This window comes from Polypterus senegalus, chromosome 18 (assembly GCF_016835505.1).
Source record: "Polypterus senegalus isolate Bchr_013 chromosome 18, ASM1683550v1, whole genome shotgun sequence".
In the NCBI taxonomy this organism is placed as follows: Eukaryota; Metazoa; Chordata; class Cladistia; order Polypteriformes; family Polypteridae; genus Polypterus; species Polypterus senegalus.
In genome coordinates this window covers 5,893,981-5,909,037 of record NC_053171.1, presented here as the reverse complement: position 1 = coordinate 5,909,037, position 15,057 = coordinate 5,893,981, and the positions used below count along the sequence as shown (strand labels likewise).

Genomic DNA, 15,057 nt, shown 5'->3' with positions numbered 1-15,057 from the left:
CATCTGACTGATTAATGCAAGCACTTGGAAGAGCTGGACCTACTGGACACTGTGAAGGATGAGATCCATCTGGCCAGACTTTGGGACTTAATCCCATTCGCAAAGGAGCCGATGTAATTTTCTTGGCCGGGAAGTTTCTGCACTCTGATTGGTTCCCCAGACCTGCTGATCACACCTCTGGAAAGAGAAAAAAAGGAAAAAGCAAGAATAACCAGAAGAGTCGCACACACGGACTGTTGAGCCCTTTCTCCTGGTCCCACTCCTGAACTCGAACACTCGTCCCGTCTGTCACGTATGGCAATTCATTCATTGGTGGTTTGTTAGTATTTCGTTTCTTTAGGGGTGTGACGGTGCCACAATGGATAGCACTGCTGTGTCACAACTCCAGTGTCCTGTTTAGAGTTTGCCTGGTTTTGCCCCCATGCCTGTGTAATGGCCAGTATGAGCTCCCCTTTGCAGGTGTTCAGCTTCACACACCAGGGTCCTCACAGCCTGCCCGTCGTGGGCAGTTTAAGGCGTGGCGCCCCTGAAAGAAAATGTTTGCATTTCTAAATGAAGTGAGTAAGAGAAGGGGATCACGTATTTTAAGTGAATACGGCTGACTCATCGGAGTGAAGGCGATCGGCGTGCCTGGGCTTGGCACAAATGTTGGCCGTCTGTGGGGCTTAAGGGCGCATCAGTGACAGGCAGATGTCCGATTTTAAATAGGAAGTTGCCCGGGGTATGTTGTGGCATGCAGTGTGAACATGCCACCATCTACCTTGATAGGTCAGTGGAGCAGACAGGGGTGGCAGACTGGCCAGATAATGTTCAAATTGTTCTTTATTCAGCTTTGAGTTAATCCAAAATGTCAAGTCCAGTCAAGTTGGGGAGCATGCGCTGGTACAGCGTGTTGGCACACTCACTACACAACGAAACAACTCGGGATCCCGGTTGGCAACCCCCCAGTCAGACACGCAGTCCAGTCCCACCCTCCAGAAGTGGCCCTCTATCTGCCGCAGCCAGGTGTTATGTGGGCGACCCCTTGGCCTGGTCCAGCCACTCGGGTCCCCAACAATGAGGATCTTACAAGCCGGATCACCCTCTGGGACACGCGTCATGAGATCATGTGCCTGAATCGAGACTCCATGAGCGACACAAAGGCAAACCAACGGTACCCAAGGATTTTCCGGAGAGACACAGAAACAAAGGAGTCCAGTCTTTGGCTCAGGTCACTGGATAGCGTCCATGCCTTGCAGCCATGTAGGTTCTTGGTTACGAGAATCCGAAATCCTGCTGCAAGAATTATTACAAGAACTAGAAAATACGAACACATAACTCCAGTTCTTAAATCCTTACACTGGCGCCCGGTTAAGTTTAGGGCAGATTTCAAAATCCTCCTTTTAACATATAAAGCATTAAATGGCCGAGGTGTGGCTTACTTGTCTGAACTTATCGTGACTTTCAAACCTGAGCGCACATTAAGATCTCAAGATGCCGGTCTGATTAGGATTCCAAGGATTAATAAAATAACAGGGGGAGGTCGAGCTTTTAGTTACAGGACCCCCTAAACTGTGGAGTGGTCTGCCTGCTACTATAAGAGATGCCCCTTTGGTCTTATCTTTCACAACTTCAGTTTAGCACACCCTGACTAGAGCTGCTGATTTACTGTGCAGACTGTCATTAGCACTAAAACAGAAGTAACAGGACAGTTCTCATTTGTTACTCACCCTCACCTGTTCTGTTTCTCTTCTCGGTACTCAAAGGTGCCACTTGGTGCCACTGCCCACCTGCCTGCCTAAAGTAAAGTTATCTCTGCTAGAGGATCGCAGGAATCGTCGGGTAGAGGGGTCCTTTCATCGGATTGGCTGGCCCAGCGCCGACTTAGCTGTGGATTGGCCAATAGGGGGAGGCAGCTTGATGGCCGAGGTCTCCAGGACTCTGAACAAATCCAAGTCCTATTATGGGATATCATCTACTGTTGAATTCTGCTCTGTGCTATTTCATATTGTATTGAGGATTACTTGTGTGCTGTGTGTTGTATTGTTTTGACCCCCACTGCACGCCCAACATACCTGGCAAGGGGTCTCTCAAGTGCCTTTGCGGAGGTTTCTTCCATTTTTTTCCCTACAGGGGTCTTTTCTTGTCTTCTTAAAGAGTCGAGGCTGGGGGGCTGTCAAGAGGCAGGGCCTGTTAAAGCCCACTGTGGCACTTCTTGTGTGATTTTGGGCTTTATGAAAATAAACTCTATTGTATTGTATTGTATTGTATCGTATTGTATAATCTTGCTGGTTACATTTAAGAAGCTGCCGCCCAATAGGGGTCGCCATTGGACCTGAAGGTGGGGTAGCCGTAGGCGCTGATGAGCTATGGCGCCAGCAGTTGTTTTTGGTTCTTGACAGCTTTGTAAGTATTTTTCGCACACGTACAGCTGAAATCCGATGTTTCCATCCACTTTGCTGAATTCTTTAAAGCTCGGAGTATAAGCCCTCCACAGATTTTATAATAACTATCAATTTAGCATATCGTTCACGATGTCTGTTTTGTGCAGGGCAAAAGTCATTTTTTCCTACAGTGTTCACGACACCTCAGCTTTACTGTGGACCACCAAAGACGCTGCACAAGTTGACAATACTGTCTGATCGTGAATGACAAACGTGTCACCTCAGAATGTCATCACAGTGCTCTGCCTCGTAGTATTCTGTGTGTCTCTCTAAAGCTGGGGTGCTGCTGCCAGGGCCAGTGCCACCATTAAGGTAAATTAGGCGTGCGGATCATAAGGTTGGGCAGCCACACGGGTTACCTACTGAACTAATAAGCTTGGCCTAGGGGCTCAAAATAACGGGCACCGGCACTGGGCACCACTGCTATACCATGAAGTGATGCGACAAGTCCTTCCAAGAGGACCCTAAATACAAAGAGGACTGACTGAGGCCATTGATGTGAGGTAGAATGCCCAGAGGGGCTGGGGGGTCTCGTGGTCTGGACCCCCTGCAGATTTTATTTTTTCTCCAGCTGTCTGGAGTTTTTTTTTCTGTCCTCCCTGACCATCGGACCACCTTACTCTTATTCTATGTTAATTAGTGTTGTCTTATTCTAATTCTTACTTTGTCTTTTATTTCTCTTTTCTTCATCATGTAAAGCACTTTGAGTGACATTATCTGTATGAAAATGTGCGACAGAAATAAATGTTATTGTTGACAGCCGGAATGACAGAAAGACGTAGAAACGAACCTTCGAGCTTCACTGAACCCGTGTCACTGAGCTCTGTAACTGACTGGCAGCAGCACTTGTCACCGTGTCACGGCTTTCATCACTTTCTCTTTTTACTTTGTCTCGTTTCCGTTGTCGGTTGCACCCCCGTCATTTAAAGTGCGCAGACTAGAGGGAATGGGGGGGATGGGGTGGGGGTTTAGGAAGACGCCAGGAGTACACGGTGGTGGGTCCTGAAGCTTAAACTGTTATGGGGTCCCTCTGTGCAACCAGCAAACCACTGTGATCATCGTCAGTGGGGTTGTCTTCTTGACAGATCATCACAAAGTTTTGAAAAATGGAACCACCAGATTAAAACTGCTGTAGTGAATTACACTCTTCTTAAGAATATTAGAATGGACCTTTAACAGTAGGTGGCTGCACAAACAAAATAAATCAAAGAATTGTATTGCTCTTTGGAGTTACGTGAACATGCAGACTCAAAACCAACCTCGTGTAGACCCCACCACGCTACTTCTGTGCCTTATGAACTTCCTCCTCAATGCCCGCCCTGGCATCCCACCCCCTGGGACCCTGGACAGCCCCATTTTGCGTGGGATGCTCCATCTCCCTCGTGGTCATTTGCCAAATGGTTATAATATTCATTTTTAAACCCCTCCCCCACACTGTCTCATACAGTCGACCCCCAGATGGACTGAAGTCACTCCTGGGACCCCTCTGGGGTTCGCGCCCCTGTGTGGGTGGAGCCTTTTCAGTGGCAGATGTCACTACAGACCTTTTGACAAGTTGTCCCCAGGTGTGAATTTCCTCTTTGAGAATCACGTCTGACCCCACAGGACTAGGGTTGGGGTAACTCAATTAAAGTCACCTTCTCCAGTCGCCTGAGTCCCCCGAGTCCCCCGAGCCCTAAACATCCAGCTCCGCCCCTTTCTGCAGGCTGCAGTGAGGAGGACAGTGTCTGGCAGCCTGCCAAGCTGGGTGACGCTGATCCGTAGGACACCGAGAGGAGTTCTTGGGTGTTCAAGTGCGTTGCTCACATTACAACGAGCAAGGAACAATCAAACAAGTGTGAATCCAGAAGTAATAAAGTCAGGTTATTAAACAGAAGCGAGGAATCTTTTGAAAGTTTCTTTTCATGACTGACGTCATTATTAACCTCCTAGAGAAGTGAATCAAAACTGTTGAATTTTTCTTTTTTGTTACATGTAGCGGAAACATCCATCCATCCATCCATCCATTATCCAACCGGCTATATCCTAACTACAGGGTCACGGGGGTCCGCTGGAGCCAATTCCAGCCAACAACGGGGTGCCAGCCCAACGCAGGGCGCACACACACACACACACACACACACACACACTAGGGACAATTTAAGATCGCCAATTCACCTAACCTGCATGTCTTTGGACTCTGGGAGGAAACCCACGCAGACACGGGGAGAACATGCAAACTCCACGCAGGGAGGACCCGGGAAGCGAACTGCGAGGCAGCAGAGCCACCCACTGCGCCACCGTGCCGCCCAACTGAAACATATAAATACCAAAGTGTCAAAATAAATACAGCGGGAAAGCCACGTCGAGGGTCCACTGCTGTACTGATACAGATTTAGCAAACGGCCTTCATATGACATCTTTTGAAACTGTCACCAACGCACAGCCTGACGTCACAATCGGGACAGCAGACGTGAGGTTCTTTGCACACTGTTTTACCTTTTCCATTTTAGTCATTCTGATGTGTGTTCAGACCGTAGTGTGTGTGTGTATTTGTTTATCCATTTGTGTTTTATTTATTTAAAGAGTTTCTGCAAACAGCTGTCTGTCTATCTGTTATATAGTGCCTTTCATGTCTATCTGTCGCGCACTTCAACGCCCGCTCGCCCCCCGAAGAGACGCCCATGTGACTCCGTTACTCGCAGGCGCTTCGCCGCGAAACTTGAAGGCAGGCGCGTGCCCGCGAGCCCAGGCGCACGCGCTCCTACCCGTGAAGGGCTGCTCCGCAGACGCTGGACACCGAGGCGTAGACAGACGTCCCAAAGACTGTGACCTGCCGCCGAGCGCAGTCCACGGGGCACAGGACCCACACCTTCTCATCCGTCAGGTCGGCTCCTCGGGTGATGCAGGATACGGGGATGGGAGCTGTGGAGAAATGAACACCGTCAGTGCGCGCCTCCCAGTAAGCAGCCGGTCTTTCACATCATCTTTAGAACTTTTATTGGCTATCCGAATGAAAACTGAAGTCCAAATATGTAATCGGATAGCCAGCGGGACACTCAGAGGACGCTCCGCACTAAAGCCATCCATGCAATTAATGATCAGTAATTACGAAGTCCGTCAGTGTGGTTTTATATAGCGCCTTTTATCTTTCAGACCATCGTGGCATGTTACATATGCAGTGCTATATAATTTCTGTATGGTCTGTCTATATATGTGTCGCTAATTTAGTGCCCTTAACTATATATCTGATAGCGACTTCCACAGCAATATCTGGATCTCTCTTATATAGCGCCTTCCACATATTCTCGTCCTTAGCAGGTGAACTACCTCGGTCAGGATCGCACTAACCTCCGCCATCATGGAAGTGAACAATATGCTGCTTTGCACCCCTTCACCACTAGAGGGCCCCATTGCTTACAACTCTGCGGTATTTTAGATAGATAGATAGATAGATACTTTATTAATCCCAAGGGGAAATTCACGTAATCCAGCAGCAGTATACTGATACAGCAATTCCATATAAAAGAAAGTGGTAGAAGTGATCAGTGAAATAGTGAAATAGAGAAAAATAGAGATAAAAAGGTAAAAAGATAAAGTCATATACGGAGCTGCTGGAAAGGCTGCCACTCGTACTACGGCTTCCTCATTAAGAACTTTAGTCAGGCACTTTATAGGAACAACGAAACTGCTGTAGCATCTCAAAAAATGGCGAGGGCCGTCAGACTTTGAAGTCTACTCGGAGATGCAAAGAGAGTAGGAAAGGTGTGACTTGTATAGCGCCTTTTCATTTTGTTTAACTGTTTTATCTTGGAGCAAATCCCAGCCAGCTGATGAGTCACCAGTTCATCTCTAGCGACATTGATCCATCGTCCTAGGGTTGAATCCTACACTTGCTTGCCGTTTGTGTCTTTTACAGAGTGGCTTTCATGAGGTCTTTGTCAGTCTATTCATTAAATCACACCTTTTATATCTGTCTGTTATATAATGCCTTTGGGATCTTCCTACCCATTTTCTGTTTTTACTTTCACATTCCCAAAAACGGATCTTTCTTTATATTGTGCCCTCCTTGTTGTATCTGTCAGGCTTTCTATGATACAGCACCTTCCACATCAATCTATTCGTTATATAGTGCCTTTCACGGTGTCAATCACTCATAACCTTTCACATATTTTAGGTAGCGTCTTTCATGTTCATCTTTCTGTCTCTTTACATTGGGCCTTTCATTACTCATCTGTCTGTCTGTCTGTTTGTGATCTCTTATATAGTGCCTTTTATATCTGTGTATTATGTGGCACCATTTGTTGTCTGTCTGTCTGTCTGTCTGTGCATGTCACGCAGAGTTTGTATGTTCAAGTGGAGTTTTATTCCTGGTTCTCAGGTTTTTCTTTAACTTCACCAAAAAGAGATTTGCCTAATATAGCGCCCTTCACTATCTACCTCTAAGTCCCTCATAGGGCGTCTTCCACCTCTCTCTCTTATACAGGACGTCTCACTCTCGGTCTCTAGAAATGTCTTTGTGAACTTTACACATTCTCTCCTTTCTTTCATGAGTCCTTTTCTTTTGCTTCTTTCAGATCTGTTATATACTGCAGTGCCTTTCACATCTCCCTGTGTCTCTTTGAGTTTTTATCTCAGTTTTCTGTTTTTTACTTACACATTCAGAAAAATTGATTTTTTAAATAGTGCGCTACACTATGCTGCACTGGGTACCTGTTAGTCTGTCTACTATATAGTGACATATAAATGTGTCGAAATACAAATAGATATGAACATGCACTCTTCATCTCTAATATTTAGTTCCTTTCATATGCGTCTAAAGACTATCTATCTATCTATCTATCTATCTATCTATCTATCTATCTATCTATCTATCTATCTATCTATCTATCTATCTAATATCTGCCTTCTATCTATCTATCTATCTATCTATCTTATAGTGCCTTGTTCATATCTATCTATCTATTTTATAGTGCCTTTCATCTATCAATCTATCTATCTATCTATCTATCTATCTATCTATCTATCTATCTATTTTATTGTGCCTTGTATCTGTCTATCTATCTATCTATTATATAGTGCCTTTCATATCTATCTATCTATCTATCTATCTATCTATCTATCTATCTATCTATCTATATAGTTATCTATCTATCTATCTATCTATCTATCTATCTATCTATCTATCTATCTGTTATATAGCGTCTTTCTCTGTTCATCTATCAGTTACACACACCCCTTCACATCTCTCTATTCTGCAGTGTCTTATATGTTTGTCTGTCTGTCTGTCTGTCTGTCTGTCTGTCTCACTTCTCCTCCAGGTTCTCTGGTTGTCTTCCCACCTTCCTAAAGCTCTTAGGTTAGTTTCCTTAGGAGACTCGTGTGTGTGTGTGTGTGTGTGTATCAGTGGGCACTGTGCTGGTCTGATGTCCCCTCCAGGGCTGCTTTCTTCCTTGACCACAATGTCACCAGGATGGACTCTTGCCCCCCCGCCGTGACCCTCAGTCAGATTCGGTGGGTCTTTATATTCTCCTACTGGACCAGAGCAGCTCTCTTGAGTGCAGACGGCCAGTGGCAGAGCGAGTGGTCAGCTGTACGGTCAGCCATTGTGACCACGTCTGGTGCCGAGCAGATCAACCCAGAAAGCGTCAGGTGGTCCGGCCGTCCCTGCATTCTCTGGTTGAGCCACTCGTCTAGCAGCAGTTGACAAAGTCATTTCGACGCGGCGTTTCGAGCTCCTCAGACAGCCTGCCTGGAAATCGTTTTAGGACCCCCTGCTGTCAGTCTGGCCAGCTGTATTGGACGATGTCCAGATCTCTGCTGGAGTTTCCTATTAGGTTTCAAGTAGAGGACTCTGACAAAACAGTAACTAATGAACTGTTAATCTTTTTTTTTTTTTTTTTTGTTTTTCCAGAGCATTGCTGAGCATCAGGAAGAAAATGAGTTGGAAGGGAAATTCCACAGGGGAGCTTTGTCTCTTAACTTGAACAAAGTGCTTTAAAACACATCAGTGTGGAGCAGTAAAGTGCATTCAAATATTAGCATTGAACTTTTGTTGTCTTTGGACTGTTGAATTATCACGTTTAGTGCTTGGGGGGCCACGGTGGCACAGCGGTCGGAGTGGCCGCCTCACAGATTCAGCATTTATGTGCCTTTGTGTTCTTTTTGAAGAATAGATTTTGGACAACAGCTGGCGCCCACCCTGCCACGTCCATTCCTAATTTGAAACATCCACCCATCCATTTTCAAACCATCTTATCCTGATCAGGGTATCCCAGCATGCATTGGGCACAGGGCAGGGACAACACCTGGAGAGGGTGCCAGGCCATCGCAGGACGAATGCCCTTAATTTCAAGCACCTTGCGCTCAGACCTCCATGGGGGGGCCGGTGCTTCGATTTAATAAACGTATTACATCTTGTGTAACTCACCAATGGGGGGCTCCTCGCTCATAAATGCACTGGAGACCCCGCCCACCTCAGTTAATGATTTACAGCGTGTGGCCAGCGATTATTGAAGGAGCAGGTAGGGTGGGTGTTAGCGGGATGGGGGAACGAAAAAGCTGTGAGACGGGGGGCAGGGGGGCCTATCAGTTATTTACTTTGGCACTGGTGCCAATGTCGGCATTGATACTGAAGTGGAAACTTTAGCAGCGGTCCAACTGTAACGCATACACGCCGGCGCCGATCTAACATCGCCAATCCCCCTAACCTGCGTGTCTTTGGATTGTGGGGTTAAAGCCACGCGGACACGGTTTTCAGCTGATCTCTCCGTTTTAGGGTCCCCCGATACCGATATGTCGATGATGGGGGCGTGCGTGTCTGTCTGTCTGTCTGTCTGTCTGTCTATCTGTGTGTGTCTAAAACGGCCAGACAGAAAACGGTGCCAAACTCGAAACTTAGGCCTGTATGAGATGATGATGTGCTGATGAGTTTTTGAGCCAAATCGCTCGAGAGGAACCCCCAAATACTGGAATTCTACAATTAATTAGGAATTCTTTTCGTCAATTTCTATTTTATGATCAGATAATTAAATAAATAAATAATTACTGAAGCGTTAACGAATAGTTTGGGTAACTTGACTACTGGCGCTTACATCGAGATCTTTTACCGTCTTTTTGACTCCATTTTTTTTTCTTGGTGATGGGCCCAGCTGATTTGTTGTTTCATGTTGTCCGTTTCCATGGAAAGTTTCCCATGATGCACCAGGGCCACACCACTTATGATGTCATTGGGACGCTGGTGTACTGGTCACTTGGCGAACTGCTTCCTTTGAATTTGGACACAAAGCTGAGCCTTTGGACTTCGGTTGTTGCTTCACGACGTGGTTTTGTCGTTTCTCTCTTTCTGACTTTCTGTTTTGAGCCTTTGCTTTGCCCGCTGACTCCATTCTTTCTCCTGATCCTAAATCTTCCATTTCTGGGGCCGACTGCCCTGTTTTACAGTCTGAATGGTTCTGGTACGGTGGAGACTAGTAATTTAATTTTGTTCTTGTTTTATTTCATTTTTGCAGACCTGCCACTCAGATTAGAGTTGTTACACATTTTGAATTTTGTTACATTTCTGACCGCCATGTTGTTTCCCATCGTCTTGGTAACTTTGACAGCGATGACTTTCAAGAGTCCTCATCAGAGCTGCAAATAACAAACGTCGCTTGCTGCGTTTCGATGTCCGGTTTTTTTGACTTTTGCTGCGTCGTTAGCCTTTGATTTTTTTTCCCGGCTTGTTCTGGTTTTGACACTTCGATTTTCTTGATCCCTCGGTTCTGAACCATTTCTCTGTCTTTCATCTTTTCTTCCAGTTACTCCATTAAAATGAAATGAGAAAGCAAAGGGTGTCTTGTGCCCTAGAATGCGATTCTCTCACATCACTTTATTAAATTCAGCACTTAGTGATTTTTTTAAAAAATTTGTTCCGTCGTTTTTGCCACCATTTTGTGTTCCCGTCGCTAGTGTCGCTGCTGTGCTTTTAGGGTGTGTGTGTCCTCAGAGGTCATGAACTTTGACTAATGGAGCAGCGAGTTTCCTTGTCCAAGTTTACGGATTCTTTTCAATGAATTTTCAGATTCTGGTTTTTGACTCATGCCGTTATTTTTGGTTTTGCGGCTGATCTGTCGGTTCTGACTTTTCTTTTGTTTCCGACGATGTCGGCATTGTGTTCAAATTGTTTTGCTAGTGATTGAGATTAACAAGTTCATTTGCCCACAAGAGCGCCTTGTCTGTCTTTCATTGGCTCTTATACAGTCACGTGTGGAGGAGACAAAGTGGATCAATTACATCACATATTTAAGAAATGTATTATTATAAAAATGTAATTACAAAAGAATGAACACTTCCGATGAGGAGCTGTCTAAAGGATGCCTTGACAAGATGGCTTGTGTGGTATGATGTACTCAAATACCCCAGCAATGGTCCACCGTGTCGTTAAACAAGTCTGAAGTATAAGCCACTTTGAAATGTTTCCTATTAAAGTTCGTTACGCAAAATTTCATTTTCGTGATGACTTTAGTGCGCTGATGCCGCTTTATAAGCATATTTATATCATAAGACGGCCCTCACATGCACGTTGTAATTGGACCCTCCTCAGATCAGTGGTGTCTCCTGACCTGCGAAATGTGTGACCACTTTCTGGGGAAGCGTATTTCAGTGCAGGGTGTGAAGACCGGGGAGCAGATAACGAGCCTGGTGCACATAACCTACAAGGTCACTCCTCCGCTAATAAACCCTTCAGGCTGGGTATGTGGCCACCGGTGATCTTCCAGAATGATTCTGGCTTGGATCAGCTTACAGAGTTGGGGTAAAAGCGAACGCAGAGCACTGAGCAGCACGAGGCTGAGTGAATGTGCAGGCAGTGCAAGAGGCAGAGCCACATACTGTATGAAGAGTCTCACAAATTCGTATGTTTTTCTGTCTTTTCTGGGACAATTTCAGAGATCTGATGCTCATTTTGGGTTGTACATTATGACTCTGATGTTCATTTTTGATTTCCATATTCACCCTAAGTGTTCCTTGTTATTTTAATGCAGCTTGGCCACCATTTTGTTTTTCATGATTGTTCCCATTTTTGACGTCTCCTGCCGTTAGGGCAGCTGCTCATGTTGTTAGGGGAGTGTCTTAGGGGGTCGTGACCTTTGAATAACACTGCAGTGGGTCAAAAGATTTGCCAAGAGATCATTTCTTCATCCAAGTGGATAACAAACCTCTTTTTCCGAAGCACTTGCTATGATCTCTTTTTCATATAAACGTGTTGACTTTTGCTCATGTTATTTCTAACTACGTTTTTTGTCTTTTGTTTTGGCTTTTAATCTCCTGCATTTGATTGTTTTCTGTCTAGACGTCTGCCTTCTGGTTCCACCTCAAATCCTCGTCAATTCGCTGACATAACAAGGAGCCTTGGGGGCTGCGACAGCAACACTGGAGAACATCAAAGAAGCATAAAGTGGCTCTGACTGTGGAGCACCCCTTAAGAAACATCATTTCTTTACATTCCACCCATTGCAACTTTAAAAACTGCCCAAAAATGATTTTAGTTAGTAAGGAAACACGTAGAAAACAAATCATGAGGGACATTTCACGCAGCTGTACTGTAAGCAAGATGAAAGATCCAAAGATGTATCTGTGCTGTGAGGCACGTGTGCCTAGGGGGCACCGTCAGGGTTCTCGCAAATTAAATAATACCAGTCTGGGCCTAGAGTTGGTGCTGTTGCTAACATATTCTCCTATTTTATCTGCAGGACCAAGGGATGCCAACCGCAAGGCATTTGACCACACTTGCTCTTCAGATCAGTAAGGGATTCCTGCAGTGGACGTTCAGTTTGAACCCACGTCTGAGGGAGAAGGACATCCTGCTGAGAAACAGACCAACTGAACAAGTCCTCCTTGAGTCATGGCAGACGGCATCATTCTCTTTGGGTTTTCTTTACTTTTTGGTACTCCAGTCAAATGGGTTTTACCAGGGTGGCAGCGTGCTGTTTCATTCTCATCTATCTATCTATCTATCTATCTATCTATCTATCTATCTATCTATCTATCTATCTATCTATCTATCTATCATATAGTGCCTTTCATATCCATCTATCTATCTATTATATAGTGCCTATCTCTATCTATCTATCTATCTATCTATCTATCTATCTATCTATCTATCTATTATATAGTGCCTTATCTATCTATCTATCTATCTATTATATAGTGCCTTTCATATCTATCTATCTATCTATCTATCTATCTATCTATCTATCTATCTATCTATCTATCTATCTATCTATTATATAGTGCCTTTCATATCTATCTATCTATCTATCTATCTATCTATCTATCTATCTATCTATCTATCTATCTATCTATCTATCATCTATCTATCTATCTATCTATCTATCTATCTATCATATGAATGCCCTGTATAACACGTGTATCCATCAGTTTTCTAATCCTGCTTATCCAGAGCAGCTGGAGCCGATCCTAGCAAGTATTCGGTGCAAGGCAGGAACAGCCCCCTGGACTGGACGCCTGCCATCACAGAGTCAATACACACACACACACACACACACTCAAACTCACAAGACACTTTAGCAGCGCCAGTCCACCTTACCTGCGTGTCTGTGACCTGTGATAACCTGTTTTTATTGATTTTATTGTCCTTTATTATTCATTTCATTTTAGCTGAACAGAATGAAGTTTCTTACCGCTTCTATCAAATCCCAGCACTGCTGATGTGAATAAAATGACTCCTGTCAAATCGAGAAAAAAAGTAAGAGTTAAAGTGGTGTCACACATTTTTTTTTTTTGTTAAAAATGAAATCTTAAATTAGTTTCGATTAAAAGTGCAGTAAGTCTGTTATATAGCGCCTTTCATAGTACCTACCAAATGAAGTGCTTTTCTGTTTCTTATGAGGCGCCTTTCATAATACATTACATAATCCCGTGACTCGTATCCATCATACGACATTCTCCACATCCCTCAGATCACTTCACAGTTATGGAGGGCTGACCCTAACGCTACTTAAGAATGAACTGCATGTGTAAAAACTGAATCAAATGTCTCCTCCTCCTCCTCCTCCTCCTCCTCCTCCTTCATAAAAAATTCTTGTACAAGAAAACTGAGGTCTGTTGTGTGGCCGGGGGTTAAGACTTGGGATGCCGGCCTGAATCCGCTTCCTGGTCAGGACACACGCTAAAGATGTCAAAGAAGTCGATGTGTAATGTAAAATAAGTTGGCATGGCAGTTGTGGTCACCTGGGCCAATGCCTGCCGCTCTGTGAACCCGAATCACAGCTCCGCTCCATGAAGCCGTGCCCTGTGCTATCGACGGATTAACACCGATGTTTGGGTCTTCATTGTTCCAAAATAAGGGAACTGAATGACGTTGTTTTTCTCCCTTTTACATTTTTTTAAAGGGGTACAGAAATGGGAACAGATTCCCGGCATTTAATCCGTTTATAGACTGCAGAGAAAGCGGCAAAGAAGCCAGAGGTTTAGAGGAGAAGGCGTGAGGCGTACATACCGAGGAGCTGGAGAGCCACAGAATGAAGCATCCTGCCGTGATGTGCGATCTGAAAGAGAAGACGGGAGACTCGTTACCGACGGGCATCATTGGACTCCACTCGCGCAGCGTGGCGCGGCACCACCTTCTGCAGGTCCCGGGTGTTTCGGGAGCTGGCGCGCCCCCTGGTGTCCACAACTGCTACTTCAGCTTTACTCGTATTTTTGTCTTAAATCATTTTTCTTTCCTTGTAATTCAGATAAATCATCTATAATTGATAATTCATTCAAAGTGTAAAGCTTAGTTAATACGTACGCCGTGATGCCTGCGCACAGACCGCAATGCAAAGCGCGCACTTAGTGAGCGACCAAAACACATTTTACACTCGTTAGGGTCCAATTCCAGAAGTACATCCTTGTAACGGCTGACATTTAAAGAAATCCTTCAGTGATGGAGTGCAGTATGAAATTAAACGAAAGAGTCAGGACTGCATCATCATCTGCGAGATGTCGCTGGGTCAGCCTGGTGCTTCAGGCCCCGACATGATGGTGACGAGCCCGTGTGTCCGCGACACTTAAAGAAGGATTAGCGCTTAATCACCTGCCGTCCTCTCCTACATTTGAGAAGGCGGCTTGAGTACTAAAAGAAAACTTCGAGTAGAGACCGGGAATACTTGGAGGTTTTATTTATTTGAATGTTTGCCAATTGGTTATTTTCTAAAGCCCCTTTTATGATGGATTTAATGCCAGTCCATAGCAGGGCACTAAAACTAAACTGCAGCTCTTTAGGGCGTGGGAAAGAGAAGAGAAGAGAACCCTAACCCTAACCCTAACCCTTACCCTTACTAACTCCAGACAGTGACTGAGACAAACGCACGATGCGTTTTCACTCCAAATACAACAATCGAGGCAGCAGAAGAGACTCAAGAGTCATAGAGGGTGCCGGTGGTGGTGGCAGTCATGTAATCTGCAGAATGACAGCCAGTCGTGACACCAGCATGTGAAGTCCAACCGTCGTCTCTTTCGTTAGTCTGTCACCTCTTTGACTTCAGGCTAAAACACTCAGGTTTTTTTTTTTTTATGCCAGTGCCACCTTTGTCGTTGGGTCTTTACGAGCAGCCATTGTTTATCTACCTACTGGTTAGTAGATGAGGTGTTTGGTGCGATGAGCGGGCGG

General features: G+C 45.0%; 1 protein-coding gene across 3 annotated transcripts in view; it reads right to left on the bottom strand.

Annotated features, from left to right (window-relative positions):
• The window catches only part of coch (coagulation factor C homolog, cochlin (Limulus polyphemus)), a 52,490-nt gene that overhangs the window by 21,637 nt on the left and 15,796 nt on the right, over nucleotides 1-15,057 (bottom strand). For all 3 annotated transcript variants that reach the window (XM_039741158.1, XM_039741156.1, XM_039741157.1), the window contains exons 2-5: nucleotides 13,903-13,951; nucleotides 13,085-13,129; nucleotides 5,171-5,327; nucleotides 44-177 (exon numbers count right to left, since the gene is read on the bottom strand). In XM_039741158.1, the coding sequence (XP_039597092.1) occupies nucleotides 44-177; nucleotides 5,171-5,327; nucleotides 13,085-13,129; nucleotides 13,903-13,933 (367 nt within the window). In that variant the 5' untranslated portion in view covers nucleotides 13,934-13,951. The remainder of the gene's footprint in view (nucleotides 1-43; nucleotides 178-5,170; nucleotides 5,328-13,084; nucleotides 13,130-13,902; nucleotides 13,952-15,057) is intronic.